General features: G+C 41.7%; 1 protein-coding gene across 1 annotated transcript; it reads right to left on the reverse strand.

Annotated features, from left to right (window-relative positions):
* Positions 1 to 1944: 1944 nt before the first annotated feature.
* Positions 1945 to 26902, reverse strand: HSPA4L (heat shock protein family A (Hsp70) member 4 like). Its single transcript, XM_074542014.1, has 19 exons — positions 26597 to 26902; positions 23363 to 23420; positions 22599 to 22739; positions 21469 to 21591; positions 20066 to 20165; positions 18679 to 18812; positions 17825 to 18069; positions 17665 to 17741; positions 16367 to 16518; positions 15811 to 15917; positions 15317 to 15450; positions 13521 to 13723; positions 11355 to 11456; positions 10734 to 10871; positions 10261 to 10386; positions 9558 to 9665; positions 8555 to 8674; positions 8048 to 8209; positions 1945 to 7021 (listed from the first exon to the last, which is right to left on the reverse strand). Exons 1-19 carry the CDS (start codon positions 26701 to 26703, stop codon positions 6827 to 6829), a joined length of 2532 nt encoding a protein of 843 aa, XP_074398115.1. The 5' UTR covers positions 26704 to 26902; the 3' UTR covers positions 1945 to 6826.

The following is a 26902-nucleotide window of genomic DNA, read 5'->3' on the forward strand; positions in this document are numbered from 1 at the left end:
TCCAGGAGTAGTTCTGCTGGTTGCTGCCATGCTTCACAGGAGGAACTCCAAACTCTAGCTGGGATTTTTGTGCTGGTGTATTGCCTTCCTGGTGGTGTTGGCTCATTTTCTGAAAACGTAGCATGTTTTTCCCCTGCAGTCGATATTTTGTGACTTGAATGCATCACTTAATTTCACTGTCCTTCAGAGGCATAATTAGTAACCCACATTTACTTCTGTCTGTTCAATGCTTATCAAATGCTCAGTTTTATTCCTGGAGTGTTCCCTCATGTGAGGATAAGGCTATTTTCTGAAGAAATTTGCAAGTAAAATGCTCTTGACCAGTGGTTTTTAAACGTCGTGTTTGCTGTAGAAGGTGTCATTTTTTTCTTTGCAATTGTAAATGCTTCAGCACCACCGAAAATCTAATTAACCTTATGAAAGGAAGAGCACATTGATATTTGCAGGGAGAATGAAGAATGTAGGACAGAGTTAGGCTGAGAAAGTAAAGGATAATATTTAGCTGCAGCCATGGTAATGATCACGGGGGCACTCTTGTTTCAGAAGCTCTGTGACAAACACCATCCCTGTGAATAAACTGTTTTTATTCTGCAAGCAGCTCCTTTCTCCCTGAAACTGCACCCAGCCAACCCCTTGAGGCAGAGTTAGGATATTACAGTTCAGAGAAGCTGGCTTTCAGGCAAAATTTGAAATTGAGGGTCTTACAATGTACTTAAGCATTTTGATGGAAATATTATTGGCTGTGTTTTTAATTCCTTCAGAGTTTCAGCTGGCTACCTTCAGCTGCCAGGACCCAAGGGAAGGGCTTGAAGCTGTGTCAGGGTAGGGTTAGGGTAGGTGATAGGAAAAGGTTCTTCACCCAGAGGGTGTCTGGGCACTGAACAAGCTCCCCATGGAAGTGGCCACACCACCAAGCCTGACAGAGTTCAAGAAGCATTGGGACAATGCTCTAGGTGGGAATGCTGGGCCAGGAATTGGACTTGGATGATCCTTGTGGGTCCCTTTCAACTCAGGATGCTCTGTGATTCTTTCAACATTCACCTTATTTTGCTGTAACAGTCCTCTTGCTGTGTGACAATGAGACAGAACATCCTTGCAAACTGGTAAATATTGGAGTAAGGAGCTGATTGAGTGGTCTGAGATGCTGAGACAGCAGAGTAGGTTAAGGGCAGTATTTTCCCCTGTACTGATAAGGGGAAGTTGATTTCTAGTGTACATTTTTACATTTACACTATGTATGAGCATGTATATACATATAAATATATACAGTTCTTTTAGTAGGAAGACCCTTTCCCCACCCCAAAATTCCAAACCTGTCCTGTGAAATATAGCTGAAATATTTTATTATTTATTGAGATGTAAGAATGCAAAGCCTGGATGAAATGCAGACTTTGAGGAGCTTTTAAAGTGTAGCAGGGAATACGGATATAAAAATGTTGAATTATGTTTTTTTGGTGCTTTTGTCTTGGTTATGCAGAATTCTACAGTCATTGCATCCTGGTGGAGGACACAGGGATTCCTGTTATACTGCTAGCACACTGAAAAATTCCTGGAGGAATGCCACAGGTTGCTGCTCAGAGAATCAGCTGTACCCAAAGCCATCCATTTCAGTTCAAGGCACAGGAAAACTACCTGGAACTTGTATGTTGCAGTAAGTAATTCATGAATTTCTGGCAACTTGGGAATTTGTGTTTATCCTAACACAGAGATGTGATGGCAGCTGTGAAAATAACTGCAGTTCCACAGAAGCAAAGCAGTGCTGTGATTGAGCTGCAGCAGCCTGGGCCAAAAAAGGTGAGAGAAACAACACCAGGACAGGTGAGGCACCAAAAATTCCTTTATCTTACCTGTGGCCTTTTGGGCAAACTCCAGTTGTATCAACCCACAACATCAGACAAAGCTACTTTAAGAACACTGATGCAAAAACGAGGTCTTGGGTGGTCATTTCTGGTTCAAGTAGCTGTTTATATATTTATTATAATTATACACAACCTTGACAATCTGTATTGCCATTCAAAAATAAATCCAAGTCTTGTCAATTTGCACATGATCTGTCACTACTAAGGATCCCATTTACATACATGGTAAACATTTTCCATACTTAAACACTGCTTGAAATTCTGATGCTCCCATCTCCTCCCCCCTTATCCCCTGGAGTTATGGTTATCAACTATGGAAAGAAACTTTTCCAAGCACTGCAACATTCAGGGTCTACCACCTTTTCTGATCAATTTGATTAAACTATTTCAACACTTGGTAGAGGTGGCTGGTGGGTGTAGCTCTTAATTGCATTTTTGTTAAAAATTATTCTTGATGGATTTCATTGCAATGATTCCTGGTTTTCATCGTTTGATGCATTTCCTTCTGACCAGGAAAGAGAAGGAAACCAAAGTTAAGCAGCTGTATCAAGTAAGTCACATCAAGCACATTCCTGGTTTAGTATTCTACAGTGCCAACAGTCACATTTAGTTGTTTTCACTGTTATTTACATGTGTAGTAAGTGGTTGAAGTCTTCACATTTCAAGTGCAGAAAATGAAGAATTCAGCTAGGAGTCAGCCACCACACACTTTTAAGAGCTTGTGTTTATACTCCAACTGCTATCTTGGGAGCTGAAATTATAATTTATGAGGCATTAACGCCTTTTGTTAAGCAACATGTTCTTTACCACCTCTTTTGAGAGTTTCTGTCTCCTGGTGCCTGGAAGATGAGAAAACCTAAGAGTAGCAGAAGTGCAAGAGGCAACAAAATATTCCTCCATCCAGTTAATAAACTCACAGCTAGTGGCAATTAATATAAGCATCTTTAGAGCAGGCAGACCTTATACCAGCCCACAACTCAAGTTTGGGCATCTGAGCTTCACTTCAGAAGGGCTCCCAGAAGTGGGGAAGTCTTACAGTGTGATTACACAGCAATGAGGAGCCCTGTTTTGAGGAATGAGCTTAGTGATGGCTGAATCTATGGGAACTGAATTTCACTTCTTTTCCTACAGCAGCTGGGCAGGTGCTTTGAACCAGCAAACGCAGCATCTTTGCAACATGGCTTTGTGTTCTGGATGCCAGCATTGCTTAACTGACAGGCATAGAAACCCAGAGCTCTGACAAGTGTAGATTCCAACTTTTGTTAAGGCTGTTCATTTTTCACACCAGTGTCAAAAAATAATAGGGAAGAAAACCCTTCTGCCAACTCCTTGCTTGTTTCCTGAAATTACACTTACATAATCCTTACAAGAAAACCCCCACTTAAATATGGAGTATTTGAGAACTGTTCTTAGCCATCTGTAGGAGAGACTGGAGTTCAGCACACAGAAATGTAGCAAAACATTAAGGAATTTCAAATGTTGAAGATACAAAGAAGTCTCATCAACACACAGACTGGATGCTTTACCTTAACAGCTTCCACTTGTAGGTGGAAGAAACAAAATCTCCATCCCTTAGACCCCAAGGTGTCCAGACTGCTGGAGCTGCACTGCACACACTGCCCTGCTTTTCCCCTTGCTCTGAATTCCCCTACAGCTTGTGGAATTCAGGCTGGGCTTTTCCCCACTGCCCCTGAGCATTCAGGACCAGCTGCTCACTGCTCTGCAATCATGTCCCAGAAGCAGTGATCAAGCAGTGCAAGGACACTGCCAGCAAGGGACAGGAGTCTTAGTTCAGATTCACACATACCAAATCAAATCCTTCATTCACAATCAAGGGGTGTTTTGTCATGAAGCAGCAGCTTCAAGAAAGAAGAGCATAAAACCCCAACTTGAGTGTTTATGTTATATCTGAAGTTTGAAGAAACTCCTTGGAGTCCAAAGTACCATAATAATAAAAGTGGAAAGGAACTCATGAATCAGTTCTACACTAAACTTAGTTTAGTAAAGAAATTTAAATAAATGTTGAAGTCCTTTCTTGAGCAAGTCCATTAGTGCTCCACACAGGAGAGAATGAGTCCTGTTAAAGGAAAGAAGGAAGCTCTTACTGGTAAAATGAACCAATGTATCTCTGCTGGCTTCTAAACAGATCTTTACATGACACTTCAGCACCTGACTTACAAAACTTTTGTTTTTTAAACAAACTCTACTGCCTTTACAAAGATAGTGTTGCTTCCTTTTTTTCTTCTTGTGGGACATTGAGGGAACATTTTCAAATATTAGAAATGCATCTTGCCCTCAGCAGAAAGTTTCAAGTAAGACATTATCAAGAAAATGCTTGCTGTTACAATATACAAGATGCAGAGCAGCAGACTGCTGCTGGTTCTCTACCAAAACTTTGTGCTGCCAAGACATTCTGGGGCTGTCAGGGGAGGCAGAGGGACCTTGCTCATTGAGTGTGACACACAAAAACACAAGTTGTGCCTAGTGTCTAAGTACTTAAATCTGTCCTGTAAAATCCCCTTTTTGTAACAGGAACCAGATTATGTATGAGCAAGTCATGTATTAATGCGAACCTGGCTGTGGAAAGATCAACTCTGCCATCCCAAATGGGATTCCTAGCATGGACCTCAGAGCCAGCTTGTGTGGGCAGCACTCTTCTTCAGAGGGATCTAGAGACAGACCAGATGCACAGCAAAAAAACTTCCTATTCTGGTAAGAAAACTTGACTACAGCTGTTTGTCTGAACCATATCTGCTTTGAAGCGTGCAGAATTCAGAATTATTCTAGCCTTTATCCTAAGCACTGCCTCAGACATCTGTGATGTGGTATTAAGCATCTGATGGCCATGAGCAGAGGACACACTGTTACTGCACATGAGCCTTGAGCTACTGGAGAGCTGACACGGGACATTTCTGCAGCTTTGTGCTCTTCTACCACAGGTACCAAGAAGTCTACCTAGACAAATTACTGTGCAGCTGGATTTTAGGAAGCCAGTACTTGAGAATGCTGCTCATGACACTGCTGTGGTAAAAGCCATTAGGATACAAATGGTGTTAAAGCCTACAGGACCCAAGCCAGCCCAGGCTGACTGAAAGGACAGCTGATGCTGCAGTACTGTCCCCCCTCAACACCAGAGGGGTGACCACCGTGGCAGAACTCAGGACTGAGGTCACAGAGGAGCTGCAGAACAGCTCTCAAAGTCACTCAGTTCTTGTTCAAGGACATGAAACATGCCAACTTACAGTGTCAGACCATCCACACTGATTGCATGGAAAAGAACAAAGTAGATGCATTTCAGTCACTTGAGGTCAGTCACAAAAATACAATTCCAGCACTTGAACTAGTCTGGCAGATTTCTGTACAGCCATGAATGATGCTTCCTTTTTCTGTGAAGGTATGAGAGAGTTGAATTCACCTCTCCCAGGGGTCATCAGTTACTTTTCATAGCATGAACAGTGGTAGAAGATGAAGGGCATGGCTGAAGATAAAATGCCAGAAACAAGATTGTGGCTCTTCACTTGTTTACAACAGCAACATCTCCTATGGGAGAACCACTGCAGGAGTGCCTGGTTAACATCTGAATTTCTTTCTGGGACAGACTTCAAGTCACTGAAGCATCACACTGCAACTTACTTTAGTTTCTTATGCTAGGTAAAGAAACCACTTTTCATACTTGGACTAGCTCATTACCATTCTGGCAACAGAAGAGTCTTGAAGTCAATAGTGACTGGCTTTAGCAAGTGCTGCAGCACCTCAGTGACTGACAGAAGCATTTGGAATATAATTGGGACACAGACTGGACCTTGATAACCTTTAAGACATCAAACAAAACAGTGATTCTATTGAGTAATACATTGCAGACACTTTCATTAGAGAGCTAAATGACCAAAGCTAAGTGGCAAGCTATGCAAATTCATCAGGTAGATTCCACCTTTGGGGTAATAATATCCAGTTTTTAAACTCTTTTGTTTTGGTCCTTGACCAAAAAATTTACGTGCTGAGCATCAAGGCTTAAAGAAGCTCTCAGCATTTCTTTCAAGTTTGCACCAAACAGCATTTAAGCCACCACAAAATCAGGGTGCTGATACTCAGTTTGCACAGCACTGTTTCTGTTGCTTCTCCTCCCCAGGATGAGATACAATCAGATGAAAATTGAACTCAAAACAAAAGAAGTGTCAATAGTTCCATGTGTAATAAGACATTTTCAAGGGAAAGCTACGCAGCAGGCCATGGATGTTGTCCCCTGTCATGCTGTTCTCACCAGCACCACCCTGTCCTAAGCTCAGCAGGGCATGTACAGCAATGTGCAGAGCCCAGGGATTCCAGCACCCAGCAGAGCCACGGGGCTGGAGCAGTCTGCAGTCAACACTGGTAGTGGCATGGGAACCCAAAAAACGCTGAAGCTCAGATTAATTCCTATGAAAAAGACCTTACAATTCTCATGGTACATCAACAAGATGGACTGGTATGCCAACTAACCTCTATTTAATATTTAAATTATAACAATACATTAACTAGAAAAGGTCAGTGCTTGAAGTGACAGGTGTTGCCACTTCGATTCCAATATTTTTCCAAAATAAAGATGCGATTAGATCTACACTTGAGCATCAGTAGTGCAATACAGTATCCTTTCCTGAATAAAGGAGCTGAGGTTTATCCACAATAAAAGCTTTAAATAAGGTAGATTGTTGCCATTTATATATCAATTCTGTATGTTTGATATAAAATATATTGGGAAAGCTTCAACTGACTTATACAATCTACATTTGGCTAAAGCTCCACATAAGCAGCATCAGTGGAAATGAACATCAGAGGTGTACTTAATATAAAACACTTTCAAAACTACTCAGCAACAAATGACAGAAGTTTGGCTAAGAATAACTGAACATCTGAGGTGTGTACCAGACAAAAAGAATGGACCCTGTGGTTACTTGCACTATTTTAATGAAGTAAAAGAAATGCAAGGTTTAGTCCACTTCCATTTCCCCGGGGGGTTTGGTCTGCTGGGGGTTGTCCTTGGCTGCTTCGGGCTTGCTTTCGGCAGCGCTCTGTCCGTTCACGGGCCCGTTGTGCTCCCCGTTAGCTTTGGCCTGCCCCTCACTGGGAGCTTCTATCTTCGGCTTGGGCTTGGACAGAATGGGGTTACAGAAGCTGTCCAACTCCTGGGTGTGACACAATGAGACAGCAAGGTCATTTGGTGGCACAGCAACCGCACCCAGCTACACTGCCTCTCATTTGTACTGTCCCTACTGTCACCATGATAGTTTATGAAAAACCCCCTCACCAGGATTTCTTCTCCTGGGAAGCTTCAGCTTCTCTATGTTTGCTCCTCTGGAATGTGACTTGGAGAATTATTTACCCAGCATGTGAATTGTTTTTAATTATTGGCCAATCACAGCCAGCTCTCTTGGACTCTGAGTCAGTTGCAGGTTTTTATTATAATTCTTGTCTAGCCTTCTGATGTCTCCCTTCTCTTTACTATAGTTTGTAATTTTCATATCGTATCGTGTATCGTATCATGTATCGTGTATCCTATCGTGTATGGTATATCGTATGGTATATCGTATGGTATATCGTATGGTATATCGTATGGTATATCGTATGGTATATCGTATGGTATATCGTATGGTATATCGTATGGTATATCGTATGGTATATCGTATGGTATATCGTATGGTATATCGTATGGTATATCGTATGGTATATCGTATGGTATATCGTATGGTATATCGTATGGTATATCGTATGGTATATCAGCCTTCTGAGATACGACTGGAGTCAATTCTCATTTCTCCCCTTGTCCTGGGGACCCTCACAACACCACAACACCTAGGGGCCTGGAATGTCATTGTCAAGGACCAGACTTGTCTATTCTGCAAAGTCTAGAAAGTTCAAAAAAACCCTTTCAGCACTTGAAGAGATTCTGATTTGCTACAAACCTGTACGTGACAACCCATTCTGTAGAAACCTGGTGCTGTAATCCAGGGTATTTTAAAAAGACTTGTGCAAAGTTACTACTGTAAATCAAGAGCCAGCACTGAAGAGTGCTCTGACTGCTGCCCTCTCTGTATAAATCTTTTAATAGCTTTAAAATCTCTGTAGATGTATAATTCTAGCTCAGATCTAGGCTAAAATCTGGTTCAGGAAAAACTGATTAGAGTGCAACAAGTACAATTATTATTTTTTACCTTAGATTTTGCAAGTATTTCTGCCACTTTGACAACTGGATCCTGAGTTAGACTGAGTTTGTTCTGGGCATTCATTTTGCTGTTCAACCAATTCATAGCCTCATTAATGTATTTTTCAACTTTCTCCATCTCAGCAGGATCTAGGTGGTCATATTTTTCATCCTAAGGGGAGAGAGAGAGAGAAGTATTTGTATCACCAATTAAAATATGCTGCTCACCCAATTAAGTTAATCTTTGAAGTTACAGCAACACTGGTAACAGCTGTAGTTCAGAGATCCATTTCAGGTGGTACCAGCCACCATAAAAACACAAAACCCTCTGATTTATGTTATCATGAAGCAGCTCTTTCTGCTAGCAATGCTGAAAAAAGCAGAGCAAGAGGCAACTTTACAGGATTTATTTAAAAGACTCTACAGCAACTTTACAGGATTTATTTAAACACAAAAGACTCTACAGCCAAACACAAAACACCTACAATCATTGAGCAGCTAAAGCATCTGGCTTTACCTTATTTTTGTATGCTTCTACTGCTTTCATAAGGAGCTGAATCTTCTTCCCCAGTTCATTTAGAACTTTTGGTCTCTCTTCATGTTCTATGCATCTTTCCTGGATAGGCTGTCCAAATTTCTGGAATAATAAGCACAAAGATCTTTACAAAACACATATTTCCTTTAGTCTGCTCTAAGAATACAATGCAGCATGGGAAAGAAGGCTGCCTTCAACTCCTTTTCTCATCCCTTCAAAGAGCCAAGTCTTTGCATATTGCTTTAGTCCAACAACAAAACAAAAAAAAAGCAGAAGGTTAAACCCAGGAATAGTGACTGTTCTTTCTGGGCTTGGCATTTTGCTGTTTTTTTGCAAAAAGAACATTTGGAACAGAAACCAGCGAGGCTTTAAGGGATGGTTTAATTTTTAAGTAGTTAATCTGAAAACATCTAATTTTATCCACTGTTTGCTTTTTCCTTCTCTTGAATCCAGGCAGTTGCCTGGATCTACTCTGTTTCCATTAATTATTCCTCCCCTTGAGGAAATGTGACTGGAGAGTAAACAGCTGGAACCCAAGAGCTAGACACATCAACTTCCAATAAAGTAGGTAATTATTCATCAGAACTCATTTTCCCCATCAGATCCTTAAAATCTGAAGCATTTGTCATCAATAAACAAATGATACAATGGAAGCTACTGTTAAAGCACCCCAGAGCCTTTATTGTTGGATATTAGACTCAAAAGTTGGCCTTACTGCACATCTAAAGAAGATCACTGAGAACAGGGAAAACAGAATATATATTCTGGAACATAATTCTCATTACCCAGGAGTGCAGTCAAACTACTCAGAAGCCTCTTGCAGACTGTAAGAAGTCTGACAGAAAATTCCCAGAGCAATTAAATCTATTACCAGTAGTGACAGTCTGCTTCATTTCAACCATCTTCAAATTAGGAACACAACTCATATTAAACTGTATTTTTAGTTCTAAGTATGAGTTTTCTAGAAAACAACTTAAAACCTTACTTTTAATTCCTGAAGCTTATCCATGTATACTTGTTTTGGCTGGTCCTCTCCATCTTCATAAAGCCAGTTTTCTGTGTCCTCCAGCATCAAGGTCAGCTTGTTTGAGTCCTACAAAGCAAATTATGGACACTCCAAGTCAGAAAGGAACACATCAAATGAGACTTCTGTCCCTGGCACAAACCCACCCTACTCAAACAAGGACTGCTTCATCAGCTTAAAACATTCCAAGTGAGAGTGAAGGAAAACAGTAATTACCAGACTTCAAAGGCAAGATTTTACAGTGATGAGAGAGGCAGGACAGCCCTGCTCATGTGATTTGCAGGTGAAGTTTACCAGAGTTACAAAATCAGTCCTGAGGGTATTTAAGGCAGTCCATGCACCTCTGAAGAGTGTTCCATATTATTCATTTCCTTTTTATTCCTACCCACTCATGCCATTCAGAGCACTTTCCTGTGCTGACCATAGGGTTTTCACTTTCTGCCTGCATCCCTGACCCTTCCTTGCCACTGAGGAGCTTCTCAGGCAGTGAAGAACTCTGCAAGTCAAATATCAGGTGTAAACATTAACCTGAACTTCACTGAAGCTCAAAATTCCATTCCAAAACTATCCAAGAGACCCCTGCAGCCTCCACAGAACACACGCTCAAAATTTATCCACACAAAGGAACTTTTCCCAGCAGCTGAAATGTATAAACAGGTCTTACTTCTTCAGTGATGAATTTCTCAAAGGCTCCACACAGCTTGTCTCTGAATTCATACACATATTCTTCAACAGCATTCTTAGCATCATTTCGTTCCTTCTCCAGCTTGTCCTGCATCATCATCTTCCCCTAGGGTGGAGAAAGGCACACTGAAAACTGGAAGCATTTTGAAGTGTCAAGCTTAGTGACTGCTCTTCAAACTGTACCAGAGAAGCTGGCAAAGGCCTGATAATTCACAATTACTGATAAAAATGTTCACCTCTGTCTAAGTCATCACTACAAGCACAACCAGAATGGGCTAAGTCCAGAGAAATTGAGACATTTCAACAAAAACCAAAACCACAACCAAAATCTGTTACAATTATGGGCAACTTTCCAAAGAATTCTAAATTAGCTAAGTCAATGATTGCAAATATTTTTTAGATACTTATTTACAGTGACATGAATTTGAGCAGTCACCTCTTTATGCTGCTTACCTCATTTTCTATATAGGAATTGATCAGATCTTGTCCCAGCTGCCTACAGAGGCTTGCCTGTATAGGGAGGTCAATACTCTTAACTTTTGTTTTAGCCTTTGGCTGGGAGGGATGATCTTGCTTTTCTCCAGAAGCAGCCTGTGAAAAGAGTGACACTACTAAGAAACTTCCAGGAATCTTAAATATTATTACATTTATGACCGAAAAAGAAAGACAAATGAAACTAGTTAAGACAGCTACAAATTAATATTATGTAAATTAAGCACCTAATTATTTCTCTGTATTCAAAATCACTATTAACATTAGTTTGGAACCAAACAGGTGAAATGAATTTCTTTGAAGAGCCATTAAGTAAACTTGTTCAAAAGCTTAAAGCACTGCATATTATTCTTCACAATGTTTCCTAATCTCCCTAAATTTCATCTTCATTAGAAAACCAGGTTAAAAACCTACTTCAAAGTTTTAATCATGTTGAAAATTTAAAGTGCTATGGAAGGATTCCTGACTTATCCATTTCAGTACAGCTGTCTTCTAAACACAGTCCCGTGTTTTCCAACTAGCAAAATCAGTTAAGTGTGAGAATACTGGGCTAAAAATGTCCTATCAACACTGAATACAAACCTTTGTTTCATTTCCAGCATTTTCAGTCTCCTCATCTGCCTGGTTCTGTTGTTCAGCTTGACTTTTCTGCACACCCTCTTCTTGATCAACCTGCATTTTATCCTGCAGAGAGTTACATAACTGAATGCAAAGGTTTGCTGTAAGATTGAGGACTGATGTCAACTGCAGTAAATCCCACACAACATACAAACCTCACAATCAATCATTAAAATTTACGGTTCACCATGTTTAAACAGGCATTTTGATGTAGTATTTGTAGTATTTGTATTTATAACTTTGAAATTAAATGAAAATTCTACTCTGCTGCTTGATGTTGCTGTCTGCCCCCATTAAATAATTACACTAAGCCTTGTGAATACTCACTTGAAATTGGAAACAAAAACATAAAAAATGAAATCAAAGAACATTCTAGCAACACACCACCAACACAGGAAACAACAATGGATTCTCTATGGAACAGCCAGAACTTCGACCTTCTGTCATTTCTGACTTCAACTTTGAAGCTTGCAACCGAAAGCAGAAGTCATTTAATCACTGTAATTATTACCTGCATCTGTCTCAAAAGGCAGTGAAATCAATAAAAATTAGCTTCTGTAGTTAATTTTTTTAAGTAATTTTTCTGTAGCTATTTCTTTTAATCCCAAAGTAGCCTCTTGGGAGTATATGAGCAACTATCTTCCCTCCATGCCACCCAAAATAGAGAGAGCCTCACTTAAATTTTTCAGTAAGTTTATCACTTTTGCCTTATTCTAACTTTAACAATCTGATTGGTAAATTACCAGTGCAGATCACTTGGTTTAAGTAACACAGCTCCATGTCATCACTCAAAAGCACTTTTAATGACAGAGTAATGAGTAAGCCTGGTGTTTTCAGGATGATTCTAATGCTCAGAGATCCAGAGCATTAATAACCAACATGCTGTAGCTAAGGTCTGAAAGGTCCAAGACCGCCTCCATTACAAGGAATTAATATTTCTGGATTCACAAACTACATATGAATGTAGAATAATTTACTACTAGTTCTGCAAAATAATAAGAACAATTGTTTAAGGATTTCAAACTCTTATCACAGGTGCCTATGTTGTAGTTCAAAGTGGAGAACAAGAAGACTACTTCTACCAAATTTAAAGTTTTGTCACCTGACAGTAACAAAAAAGTGGTACCTAAATCTTAATTTGCTGTTCTTACTGTTCACACAGAAAAGCCAACAACTGGAAGGAGCTGCTTTGCCTACAGGAAACAGCTAGAGAGGGGATAACAGGACACACAGACAAGACAAACCTCCTCCTCAGAGTCGAGGGGATGATCCTCAATACTGAAAGGTAATTGCTGACAAGCACCATCGTGAAACAGAAGATGTGTTAGATGAAAGAAGTGCTACAAATGGAAAGCCTGAGCATGGAGGCAGCTACTCTCACACTGAATTCAGCACACTCCCAGTAAGCTCCACGAGCCTCTTACACTAAATGCCAGCTCCAGCACTTCCAACCTTGGCTCATTTGATCACCAACATCATGTATGGAGCTGCACCATGCTCAGCATCTCAAATATGCCCACATTCCTGGAAAGCAGTGTAGTGTTCAAGAAGTTGCTTATACCAATTCTGTAATGCTAGTTGAGTAACCATTTGCTCTAATTCCTGTAGAATACCCAACTAAGGTGGGAGAAGCTAAGGCCAAATCCTAGGAGAAAGGCTGTCAGGGCCAGTGTTGGTGTTGCTGTTTCCAGCTCCAAAGGGGCACCCAGACCTCAACTCTGCACTGCAAGGGGGCACAGCTGCACCCCACTGGGAGCTATTTCAAGGAGCCAGTGCAGTTTTCCATGGACAGAGAAATTCCATAGATTTTTTACTCACTGAAAATATACTTTGTGAGGAAAAACCTTTAGAACTAATTTATCAACAGATCTCTCTGCCTTTTGCTAGCAACACTAAAGGCTAGTAGAGAGATGATGAAGAACAAGGAAAAAACTACTTTATGACTTTTTTAGAATCCGTTTTCCCATTCTTTGTTCCTATTGCCACACTCAAGCAGTTACATAACCACAGAAGTAATTGAAGGGTGGAGCAGCAGTACCCACGAGAAGCCAAGCACGGCCATTTACCCTGCAATTATGGGCTCTCATTGTTGCCACAATGACAGTGAAGACATTTACAAGCTTTACATACCAGCTCCTCATCTCTGCCTTGGTTCTTACTTGCAGACTCGGTGTCCATGGGGGTATCGTTGTGCTCGCCCTCCACGCTCAGCTTCTCGATGATGGAGGCGCTGGCCACGCTGAACAAACCGTGGATGTTGACTCGCACCTTCACCTTCACCTTGGAGTTGTCACCGTCGTGCTGGGGACTCACGTTCTGAATAGTGAAACGCCCTTGGGAACGACAGGAATGGCTTTCATTGTTGTCCCAAAGTGCAGAAAAAGGGGGGGGAAAAAACCCCAAACACAATTCTTTAAGGGTGTTAATTTAAACAGCGAGTTCACTGTTTGGAAACTTTCTGCTTAGCTAACAATCCTACAATTTAAGCTGCAGGTAGATAAACTAAAAGCTGGTTCCCCAGTTATTATCAGTTCACTGATAAATTTGCTTTATCTGTATTCATAAAAAAAAGACAGTACTTTACTAGGTGTTCTACTTCTCTGTTGCCTTCTGTAACCACCACACTAGAGAAACTACTCTGATTTCATCTCAAATGGTTTCTTTTGTCCACGTAACTCAAACTTCACACTGAAAAATAAAACGTTAACAGAGATAAAATATACTGCTTAAATTTCATAACATGGCTGCACTACACTTTTCAGAAAATGAACATTGCTTAGCAAGGTTTCTGAAAGCAGTGGGGTTGATCAATTATTTTGCAACTTGTTGAATATTCAAGTGTAGATGGTGTGCATATATAAAGGAGAATATTTCTTCCTCAGGACCACAGACTTCTTGCATAGACAGCCAAACAGATAGCAAATTTGCATCTGATTCATGAATCAATGAATAAAACAATGAATTAAAGAAGTGTACTAGTAACTGCAAAAAAAGTAGCATTAGCTAACAAGACATTTATTTATGCCATCTAATTCTTTAGACTATACTACAGGTGCTTAAACTGAGGAAACACCTATATTTTATATTCTCAGATTAACAGAAAGAGACATGACAGATAGCATGAGACAAGTTATCTGTCCAGACATGTTGGAGATTTTTTCAGAGATGGCTTAGAAAGCAGCTGTGAGGAGCAGATTCTCACAGCCTGTTTCTGTGAACAGCAGAGGTTCTCAGGTTGTTTTTAATTACAAGTAAAGGTGACAAACATGAAGGCCTTGAGAGCCTTGCACATCAGAGTTCTCAGGCAGCTTTCTCATAACAAGTGGATGTTCTATCTTTGGCTGTTTTGAGAAAGCAAGAATAATTTTGAGAACCCAAATCTTGGTATTGGAAACATAAGGAGGGGTTGGTATGTTATCTCTGACCTATTGTGAGCTCAGATTTTGCAATATGCATGAAGTGAATTAACACTGTTATAAAAGGTGCCTGATGGATTAATAAATCGGAGTCGATGGCTGACCAACGCAAGGTGGGTTGTCTCCCTCCAACTTCAATACAGACAGGCAACAGCTCCTCTGATCCAATTTCTTTGAAAAATACAGGCTGGCAGGCACATAAGATCCTAATCAATTTTATAGAGACTAAAAGAACCAGACAATAGAGCACTAAACTCTTCGTGCCTACTTCTTTTGAAGCATTCAGTAACTGTAAAGATAGAAGGATGAATGCAGAGTTTTTTTTTAGGCATGTCAAACAGAGATGTCAACATGGTTTGCTCACTACACTTAAACCAAGAAGCCTGTGCTGAGCCTTTCTAAAGAACCTAAGCTAGAAAATATGGAAGTAACAGATCTCACATGAAAGAAGAACCACTTTTTCCCATATGAAAAGGAGCGAGGGATGGGGGTTTATTCCCTTGTCCTTACCTATTCTGGAATCAGGATAAGGCACTTCATGTGGATGGGTATAATAAGCTTCCAAGTCAAAAGGCTCCTTCTTGTGGAAGGTAATTACTTTTGAGAATGGAGCAGCATGGTTCTTACTGAAGACTTCACACTCCCTACAGCAATAAACGTTAGATACCATTAAACCTCTGAGCATAACTTAATGGATAATCAAAGTCAAGGTGTGTTAACAATCAGCAGTCCTGCTGACCAAGCAACTGAGTAATTTGGTTTAATTCAGTTTTTAACAAGAGCTGGAGGTTGAAGGCCTCTAGGTCTCAAAGCTGGACTCTGCATTTTATGTCACACTTGTTAAAAATTAGGCAACTTCAACCCAACATTTTAATTAACTGTATTTCCAATTGTTAAGCAGTAACTGGAACCCAAAAGGCAAAATGCTAAAAAAGAAAATTAGAATTTCAATATTTCTCTTTATATCCAAACACACATTGTTTTGTAGGCACTGTCCAACTTACCCTGTTCCTTCTTCATAAGATGATTTCCATCTCAATGTTATAGAGTAAGGAACAACATCTGTGATGGAAAACTCACGCACTTTAAAAGCTGGAGAAAGAATTGCACACTAGGGAAAAAAAGAGACCAAAAATGTATTATATCCATGTAATCAAATAAATAGCAAGTACAAGAATTAATACTTATCATATGGAGGCCCTGCTTATCACAGACATTTCTTTTTAACGGAAACTTCCCAGAGTTAATCGAACTGAAAGACTTAAATAAATTAATAGGTATTATTTCTTCAGTGATTTTCAGTGAAGGTTCCAAGTGACAACACAGAAGTGGAACAGCAGAATTTGGGTTCTCAAATTTAACAAGTCTTTTTAACAAGCCTGTCCTTCTAACATGACACAGCAAAGTAATGAACGTAACAGAATTCCAATTAGTGCAAGAACAAGTAAGATTCTACCACATCTTGTCTCAGCTGCAGTACCTTTTGCTTGTGGTTAGCTGGATTTCATTAGTACATTTTGTTAAAGAAGCAATATTAAAGTTTTATTTCAGGAACTATACCTGCAAGGCACAGCCTCTTGCAACAGCTTCATCAGCATTTAGCGTGGTGCTTATCTCTTTACAGAAAAAGTTAGAGATCTGTTCCTTCACTGCTGGAATTCTAGTAGCCCCACCTACTATTTCTATACTGTAGATATCTTCACGCTGAAGTTCTAGAAAAGAGAGTGCATGCCCTTAAGTTATCATCAAGGTATCAGAAAGCTATCTTTGGACAGAAAAAAAGCAAGAGAAAAAAAGATAAAAGTTCTCTTATTATCTATACACTGTGACAAGTGCTGAATGTATTTCATGGCTGAAAAGATCTTTAAAACTCTTTGTCCCTCCTGTAGGCTACAAGGCTTTCTAGTTGCACAAACCTGGGAAATGCAGAAGCCAAGCATCAATGAGAACAGCTGTTCTTTGAAGTGTGTTGTCCATGTGCATCCCCTTTCTGCTCTGCATGAACTCAGAAAGGTGAAACTGGGTCTTCTGCACTACTGGACATTAACTCACCTCTCTCAAAAACCCAACAAAATGAAACCCAAATAGATCTCATTTTATATTTGGCTGAATTTTGCTTGCCAAAAGAGAAAAGAAAACATTTAAAGCCAATGTATGTAAAAAATAGCACATTGTGCTTGAAGGTTAACTTGCTGATTCTGGAATCAGGATATGTGTATGAAGTCATCTCAAACAATTGTCAGTCCTTGAACAGCTCTGCTCAGCAGTTACTCAGGTTTTTAATTCCTGTATTTGCTATCGAGCCAAGTCACAAGATCAGCACAATTCTTCCCTTTCAGTTGAAGGTGCTGGAATTGGGGGTAAAACCTTCCCTGTTAAAGTCTACTTCTCTCCTTTACACTACATTAGGCAAAAAAAAAAAAAATTACTTTGTTATTGGCACATGCTTTAGGTAATTCAATTTAAGAATATATTGCGAAATTACCAGGTCAGTGAGGACATGTAAGTACCACATGGAACAGGCTGGCCAGAAGGTTGCAGTAAAGAATAATATATTTTACCATCATCATTTTGGTTTGGTTGTTTGGTGGTTTTTTTAATAAATTCAGAGTGCCAACCTTTTCCATGACACAGGGTGAATGAGGGTCAATAACCAAGGCTGCAGAGTAGCATGTGCACTAAATGAGGCAGGAATGGGGTCATGCATTCATGGCAAGCATATGAATGGAACTTACATTTAACTTTTCAGTATTTAGCTTTGCAATTCTAATAAATACAAAAATACATTGAAAAGATAATCATTAAGGAGATCAGCAATGACTGGCTTACTAGCAGCACCTCAAGAAACTTGCACTTACTGGCTTGATCCATGGCTGCTCTTAGAGGAGGCTCCACTCTGGCCAGAAGGGCAGCACACAGCTGCTCGAACTGAGCTCTGCAGGGCAGGGAGAGTGTTGGTGTTACCAGGCTGCTCAGACACCACAGCCCCTGGCCCAGAGAGGGAACAAGAGCCAGTACCTGTTCATCTTGCTGGAGACATCCAGGTCGTTCATGAAGCACTCGATGTTGAGGGGAAGGTCGGAGGCGTTGGCGCTCATCAGCTTCTTGAGCTTCTCACATTCCTGGTACAATCGCAGCAGGGCCCGGGGGTTCTCCTTGACATTCAGCTTGTATTTTGTCCTAAATTCTTCAGAGAAGTAATCTACCAAAGCCTCATCAAAATTCCTGCCACCTACGAAAGGGTCAAAGGTAGTGGCCAAGACCTGGCAGAAATCAAAGAACGAGATCAGAAGTTATCAGACAGGGTTTGTGCTGTGTCATTTACTCAGCAAAGTAAGAAGTGCCATCATTGCCCTCCACACAGCTTCAGAGGGCATTTGGCTACCACAGACAGGCCCACAAAAGCACTCAGCCTTTAGTAGGTCGCAGACAAAAAAGTCTCCAAACCAGGAGGCAAAGACTGTGCAGCTTTGCTTCACATCCCACTGGATTTAGACTTTGAACTGTCATGGATGGCACAAAAAAAACCCCCCAACAACTCACAGTGACTCAGGGCAGTTCAAGAGTCTCCCATAAGTGAGTCAGTTGCACAACTGCAACACTTAAGAAACTCCCTGAATATGCAAATATTTCAGGACATGACACAAAAACTGTGTGGCGTCCTTAATGATCAAGCACTTTCCAAAACACACTTCTGTATTTTACAAAAACTGACTTGATGAAACAGCCAAAATGTAACAGAAAGGTTCTGTATTTCACATTTAAAAAATATTTTCTATAGACACTTATTTTTTTAACAGCTAATCTTTCCGCAGAGCAGTATTTTGAATTTTAAATACTTCAGGCTTTTAATGTACAACTTAAAAGATTACCTTCAGTTTTCCCTTGTTAAAAGCACAGATGGAAACCTGATATGCAGAATGCCCCATATCTACAAAGACCACATTTCTTGGCTTCTCTTCCAAGGCTGGCAGATCTTGCTTGTATATTCCATAGGCTAATGCAACTGGAAAACAGCAACCCATGGAAGGTAAGGGGAAGGCACACACAGCTGCAGACCATGCATTAAAACACAGAGACAGACACTGCCCATGTTCACCCTTCCTAAAGACCTTCACAACTCTCATTAAAAAGTCAAACTTGTGTTGAAAACACATTTTTCATTGACAAGAGAAAAAGATATGAAGGTTTACACTAATAAAGACTCCCCCTGTATTTCCATTCTGCTTGTAGCCAAATTAACACTGCAATCTGTGAAACTGCACAGATTAAGACTCATGCCTACACCTCTCCCTTGAAATGCCCTAGCTTTGAAACATTCAAGCATGGCCAAGAGATAAAGGAAATGTGTAGCTAGGATATTTTCTGAAAAATCCTTTCCTTAGGATTTTTTTCTCCTGAGAAGCTGAGAGGCCTCAGGAACAAAATGTAAACAATTACATTTTGTTTATTAACAATTACACTGTTGATTATCTGCTGCTGTGGAATGCAACAGGTGCATCTGTGATTGGTCTCATGTGGTTGTTTCTAATTCATGGCCAATCACAGTCAGCTGGGTTGGACTCTGACCCACAAACCTTTGTTATATTCTTTCTTTTTCTATTCCTAGCTAGCCTTCTGATGAAAACCTTTCTTCTATTCTTTTAGTATAGTTTTAATGTAATATATATCATAAAAAAATAAATCAAGCCTTCTGAAACATGGAGTCAGATCCTCATCCTAAGAGCCCTGTGAACACAGTCACAGAAATGTTTTGGAAGATTCATTCACACAAATCTATGCTTTCATAACCAGCACTCATTTGGAAAGCTTTTTCAGACTTTCTAAAAGCAAAGAGAATCAAGAAAAATAAAAATTACTGATTTAAGCAGCTCCAACTTTAGTCCCCATGAAGTGTTATGTATTTCTATGCTCCACCTTAGAATTCACCAAAACCAGAAGAGAGGAGTAAATTCCTTTATAGAAACAGTTGTGCCACTGCTCCAGCAGACAGAATTGCCCCCACTTGAAGCCCAGACCCCAGGTTTATTTCCAAAGCCATTCCCAAGTGTGAGTGTGCTCAGGCCAGCAAACCCCAGCTCTCATGGTGCCTCCCAAGGGCTGCACACCAGCTCCCTGCTGTGTTTCCAGTTCCCAAACTGGAATGGGCAGTACTAGCCTGGACAGCTCTCTCCCAGGCTCCCAATTGTGTAAGAGCAGGGTGTCATCACCCTCACATTCAACAGCCTCAAAGGACAAAACAAAGTCCTGGCCCTTTACCTGCTGTAGTTTCATTCATCAGCTTCAGACAATTTAATCCTGCAATCTGTGCAGCTGCCATTACAGACCTTCTTTCAGCATCAGTGAAGAAACTGGGGACCTGTTTCCAAAAATAATGACATTGGATATTACAGGATATGGATTTTTTAATTTAGAGTAGTCAGACCTGCCTATCAAGCTATCCTATAAATGTCATTACCACAAGAAACTGTTATAAGCTAGCCTCAAATTATTAAGGCTGTCTGAATAAAACAGCTAGCAAATTTATTTTAATGCATATTTTAATTAAAAATTCAAAGTATGACAAAAATGAAGCTGCATCCAGGGTTGTTTTAAATAAAGCAGATTTTAACATGCAAAAAGAAAATCCTGAAAATGTTTTCTTGGATTGTTGAACGAGTCTTTCACCTTAAAATGATCACCAGTTTCTGCAAACACTTGTGCAGGACAAAGCCAACCCAACAAATACCCACAGAGAGCCCCACAGTAAGTCAGTGGCAGAAGCAATGCTGGAATCCAGCTTGAACCTGCATCCCTTTCTCAGCTCTCAGTGCCAGCTTGCAGCGTGCTGCAAGGCTCAGTGCCACCAGAAACAGCCCCAGCACCACCAGAGCCCATTCAGGATCTGGCTGCAATCAGCTGGCACCTCTTCAGCAGCCTCTTGAGCACAGCTCCATTTTGTTGTGTGTTTTCTTGGCTACCCCTGTGGGGCACTGCCAAGGATGCCTGGGTGTGTAGGAGGTGTTCTCCCAGCTTAAGGAAGCAAGGAAAAAGATCAAAGCAGGTTTTTGAACAGCTCAAGCACCGCAGCTTTCCAGTTCCCATGGCTGTGCCTGACAGGGAAGGGATAACTGCAATCCTTCCTGCCCAAACTTCCCAGCAGGGCCAGCAAACAAACACCATGTGGAAAGCAGACACAGGACTGTGGATCCAACAAAATAAAATTACTTTTTCAAACAAAGCCAAGTGGTTTGGGGGTGTCACATTATCAGCATGACCCTCAGAGCCCTAATTCAGGCAACTCTCAAATACAACAGTGTTCCCCCATGCAACCAGAAAGACACTTAACAAGAATTTGGGAATTCTTTGGAAGCAAGGAGGAAATGCTTACACCTAGGACAGCTCCCATTTGTAACAAGAGCTACAGCAATCAGAAACACTGTCTGTAGCCTTGGAGACAGACAGACTGCATCAGCTGAAGCACTGTGTCCTGGCTGAAAATACACTCTGGATTGAACAACCTTTTCATCTCCTCACACATGCTTCAAGAAGTGTTCTCATTTAGAAATCCTGCCACAAAGGCCCATTTTTGGGGATGTGATTTCTATCTGCTACTTGAACCTCTTACCATGGTATAAATGGCCCTAGCTTGCATGAATCTGCAATAAATAGACAGAACTTACTGAAATCACACAGTCAGCCACTGGTTTCTTCAAAGCACTTTCTGAAGTCTCCTTCAGCTTGGCCAGCAGCATTCCTGTGATCTGTTCCACTGCAAACAGTCTCTCTTCATCCAGGTACCTCACCTGGAACAGAGAATTGGGATTCTGTGACCAATCATCCCAACCTTGCTCTCAAGATGTGCAACTTCATAATAATTATTCATTCATAATAATGGATTGTTATTCATAATGTTGAGCACTGAGACCCACTGAATATCAAGCTGTAGACACAAGTGACTCTCTTTCTTTTGATCTGTGCTCCCTACAACAAATCTTCAACAGTTCAGCTTGGGGTTTTTCTTTTTGTGGGAAGCTTAACACCTCAGTTATCTCAAGGGATTATTCACAATGATACAGTATTTCTGCTGCTTGTGTATTCTGAATTAAAAAAAAAAAAAAAAAGGCACCAAAAAAAAAAAAAAGAGCATAATATAAGTGGGATCACATTGTGCTATAACACAGGCTAAAAATAAAAGTTTTGGAGCAATCCCAAGGAACATTTGCTTCCTGCAACAGTCACTCAAGCACAGGAGGCAGGGAAGGTGTAAACCAGGCAATTCCAACACTCCTGCCCTGCTCAGGAAACGTGGCTGAATCCTCAGCCTCCATGGGAGGTTGTGTGTCCTGAATTCCTAACCAGCTATCATCTCTCCAGCAATCCCAAGCACTCCTGCCATTTAGTTTGGAAGCAAATTAAAGCTAATTTGTCCAAATTTCATATTCAGAGCATTATGTTGTTTTCCTGACACTTGGCCTCTGCATGTCTGATGGGAACTAATAATCTCACACTGTAATTACACAGATTTGAAGATAAACCTAGTAAGGCCAAGTGAAAAGCTAATGTGACTAAGGAAAATTATTATGATTGATGAGAAGCCTCAATGGACATCTTGGAGAAAGTACAGACTTCTTTAGAGACACAGCAATTTTCTAAATCTCATCATTTCTAAATTTTTAGATTTCTAAATTTCAGATTTTCTAAATTTCAGATTTCCTAAAGGAAAATGGAACTGACAGAGTAAGTTAAGTGACAAGGGCCCAAAGTGCTCATCTCTGCCACCAGAGAGATCCCACCCAAAGCTCTCACCCACCTTCACTCCTACAGAGCCATTTGGCATCTTCTGAAGCTCATAGGGAAGTTTGGCCCTCTCAGCTTGGATGTAAGGATCTTCAAACGCTCTTCCATGCAGTTTTTTGAAGCCATGGACTGCATTTTTCACATTTGTGATGATCTGTGGCAAAGATATTTTCGTTACCCATGACATTCTGATACAGAAGACTGTGCAGAAAGGAATTTTTCATGTTGGGCTTAATGCACACACTGACCTGTGTCAAGCGCCACACATTCACCAAAAAGCAAAGTGTGAGGAGAGTGAAAGAATCACCTACTTTTTTAATCTATGGCCCCAATTAGAAAAATTCATATTTTCTTCTCTCTGTAATATCCATTAACTTGCTGCCATCAATTTTCACTGTACTTTTTATTTTAGAGGAGCTTTTGATACAGCATGAAATATTTAAGATGCTATATTGTTGCAGTGGCTGCCTGCAGGAACTAATGAAGTTATTACCTATATTAACCTTAAATGAATCTTCAACAAATTAACACATTTCCCTTCCTTTAAAGTTCTCCTCTAATTCAGATCCCATCTGGATGTAAAGCCTCCCCACACCTATTTTCTCACCAGTTTTTTAATCTAGTCATTTTCAGGACAGCCTTTTAACCAAAGAAAGAACCAAAACAAACAAATCCCAGCGAACACAATACTTCAAGCTATCAAAATAAACGACTACAAGACAATCTTCTCCAAGATGAACTTGTTTACAGGTCAAAAAAAGTTTTTGGTCCATTTACCTGGCTCTTTGCTGCATTCCCAATGGCTCGGGTCTTGGATCCTAAAGATATACATGCTCTATGCAAAAAAAAAAAAAAAAAAAAAAAAAAGAAAAGGAAAAGAAAAAATGAAAAATTCAGCTTTAAAACAAAACATCATAAAATATTTCTGAGGTATTTTAGAACACCCACAAAAATTCAAGCAGCAGGAACATGGATGTGTTAAATAACAGCATTATTGCATGAAGCACCAGAAGCTGAAGTGGAATTCTAGTTATTTTGTAAATTAGCTTAGAAACAAGCAACTGCGACTGTTGCCATTTTATTTGCATTTAAGGAATTCTGTGAAAGCTGAAGTGTTCCACAGCTCTTATCAGAAAGGAAAGGCACCGATAGTTCCTTCTGGGTCACAGGTTAGAACCTCAGAAGCCTGAGAGACCTCAGTCCAACCCCTGAACTTTACCAGCCACGATCTCTCAACTCCACAACCCTTGAGCCTCACAGGGCCACATTCACACCCCGAAAGCCCTCAGCAACAACCCCAAAACAACAACTAAAACCCCACAAACCACGGGAGCTGAACGGGCTGTGAAATGCTCCCGGGTCCTTACTGTGAATGGGCACCAAGGGATGGAGAGACCTGGGGGCAGCTCCTTCCCAAGCACTGCTCCAATCAATCCACAGCTCCCTGCAGCTTCCTGGCCACCAACACCACCCCCTGGATCAGCAAGGGCCGCCTCAGAGCCCAGCCACCATCTGGCCTCTCAGCGCTGCCTTGGGAAATGTTCTTTCCTGTTCTGGAAGGTACTACCTGCACCTTCGCATCTCAGACCTGAAATACAACTCTGCCCCGAAAGGCAGATCTGGCCAGGGCCATCCAGGGGGAACAGAGACACTCGGATTTCACACAGCTCAAATGGAATTGTTTAATGCACAAAGGTCGCTCCAGCACACTGCTTCCTGCTTGCCCTCCATCGCTGGGGGCACTGCAATTTGGCAGGATTTTCTAGCAACCTCTTCTCTGTGACATCCAAAACCTCCTCCGGATTCAACTGCTGCAAACACACCAGGCATCTCCCTACATTTTGTTCAGCTTGCACAAACAACTTTTACAATCCTACAGCTCCCCAAGTCCTCCTTGTGATAATTAGGGGAAGTCAGATAAACGAGCAATTTCCAAGGCAAGCAAATGATTTACAAACGAATGCTATTGCATCACACCTTTCCAGGGCAGGAATTCTACCTCTGCTCACAGCCAGCACAACCTGCACATCACCCCACGCAGGAGCAGCTCAGAGCCAGCACAGCTCCTGCCATGGGTTATTTCAATTACTTCCAGCACAGGGGGATGGATGGATTTTCCCTCCTGCAGCTGGGAGCCAAAAAAAAAATAAATGTGCCCTCCTTGGCTTCAGAAAATTCAGTCGTTTCCAAGATTCCTTATTACATCATCTCAATTACAGCATGTGATCACATTAATCACACCTGGTGTGAAGTAAGTTATGAGCTATCAGCAACGGCCTTGTTTTCCCACAAAACCACAGAGGGTGAGGCAGAGGCACCTGAAAGGACCATTTGCCAGGAGCTTAACGTGCCAGAAGCACTGGAAATGTGCTCAAACAGCCAGGAGAAATCAAGTGTCAGTTTTCAAAGAGATACAAGGCCAAAAGCCAGGAAATATCCAGGTTTTACTGAAATGCAGGGCTTATTGGCAGGGTCTTTTTCCCTTCTTTGTAAAATGCTTGTGCTAAAGCTTCCAGGATGATACATAGTTGTACTGACACTGGATTATAGACTGTAATTAACTAATAACTAACTCAAGCACCTGCATGATGCGAGCACCTACACAGGAATACGTTCATTTAAATAAGTCCACATTCAAATAAGTTCATTTACCGTGTGCAATAAGGGAAGTTCTGATGATTGAAGATGTATCTGTATCACTTGAAGTAAAGATTTAGCTACTATGAGAAACTTACATAACAGCAATAACCTGTTACATTTCTATTTATCTTTGCTTGATTTCTCTCAAGACAGTAACACTAGAAAAAAATGTTCCTCAAGGTCTCCTGTATTACCACATTCTGAGACAGAAAAGGTCAATGAAAATGTCACTTAAAGTGTGACAAGCACTGTCTTTAAGTGTATGTGCACTGCAGATGCTGTAATTGCTAACTCGAACCTCTTTCACAATCACTTTGCAAGTATCTTGAAAGTACAGTTAATCAGACATCAATGTGAAAAATATCGAATGCAGGTAAGCCTACCTGCACAGAACACACTCCAAAAAGAGCTAAAAATCACAAGTGCTCTTCATCACAAGGGAGAAGGAAACTGCAGCTGCCTGAGGATTCTCTGGGCAACAATTTCATGGGATACTTTGCATTTGAAAGGCCAGAGAATTTCAGTTCTCACTGCATATCTGGTGCACAAGGATAATAACTTCCTCAGAGCTCATATGAGAAGCACATTTTTCTAAACAGCAAACAGAATTTTCAAGAGTAATCCCATTAAAACAAACGGCATGCTCTTCGGCCACCAACTTTTTTGTACTTTTAAAAACAAACTTTTTAGAAAGCGAACCTGCATTTCCCCGAACTTACTACAGTCTGGCACAGCAGGAACAGCTTTCCCTGTTGGCTCCGAGCCCCTTTGTAAAAACAGAAGCACCATCCAACCCCCGATTTTCATGAGTGTTACACGAATCCCTGAATCCTCCTTCCAAATTATGCACAGATGGAGCTCTAAAAAATCCTAGACGTATCCCATAGAAACAGAGGAGCAATATCTCCACCTCCTCTTGCGTCTCCCATCATCACGGCCGCTGCCCGGTGCCCCCCCGTTCCCCGCCAGACCTCGCTATGCCAGGGCCGGCAGATGCGCTGCGAGCACCAACAGCTCCAAAGAAAGGGAAAAACTCATCGCGCCGCTGAATCAACCTCCTCCTCCTCCTCCTCAGTCTCGCCACCACTCGTGTGATTGCTAATGGGAACGCTCCCAGCCCTGGCAGCCGATCCGGGGCCGGGCAAACACGCTCACTCCGGGGGTATCCCTGCCTGCCCGGGAGCCCTGCGAGCAGCGCGCCGCCCCGGGCTCCTCCGGCAGGGATTTCAAGGGCACGGCGGCACACACCCCGCACACCCCGCTGTTCCCGGCAAGGCGCTCTGTGCCGCCTCCCGGCTCTGCCGGCACCGCCGCGCCGGGGATCCCGCGGGGGGACGCCGGCGGGCGGGGCGCGGGCGCGCCGCTACTCACGGCGTGCAGCGGTCGCTGTACTCGTTGGCGATGGTCTCGATGCCGCCGCTCCGCGCCACGCCGATGTAGCAGTTGAGGAAGCCGAGGTCGATGCCCACCACGGACATGGCTGCGCCCGGCGCTGGCTCTGGCGCTGGGACCGGCACTGGGGCTCCGCGCCCGCCGCTCCCCCACTGCGGAGCGCCGGCACCAACCGGCAGCGGGCCCGCCGTGCGCAGGCGCCGCCGGCGGGGAGCCCGCCCGGCCCCGGCGCCGCCTCGGCTCTTTCCGGCAGGGCTCGGGCGGCGCTGCCCTTCCAGAAGGATC

This window comes from Zonotrichia albicollis, chromosome 5, assembly GCF_047830755.1.
Source record: "Zonotrichia albicollis isolate bZonAlb1 chromosome 5, bZonAlb1.hap1, whole genome shotgun sequence".
In the NCBI taxonomy this organism is placed as follows: domain Eukaryota; kingdom Metazoa; phylum Chordata; class Aves; order Passeriformes; family Passerellidae; genus Zonotrichia; species Zonotrichia albicollis.

Bases quoted from the DNA above. Each gene is read 5' to 3' on its own strand.
- HSPA4L (XM_074542014.1), bottom strand. From the start codon at position 26,703: ATGTCCGTGGTGGGCATCGACCTCGGCTTCCTCAACTGCTACATCGGC. The intron at 18,070-18,678 runs GTAATCTTTTAA...GATTTCTGCCAG, and splicing joins TTAACAAGGGAAAACTGAAG to GTCTTGGCCACTACCTTTGA. The intron at 13,724-15,316 runs GTAAGGACAAGG...GTCGTTCCCAAG, and splicing joins TTATCCTGATTCCAGAATAG to GGCGTTTCACTATTCAGAAC.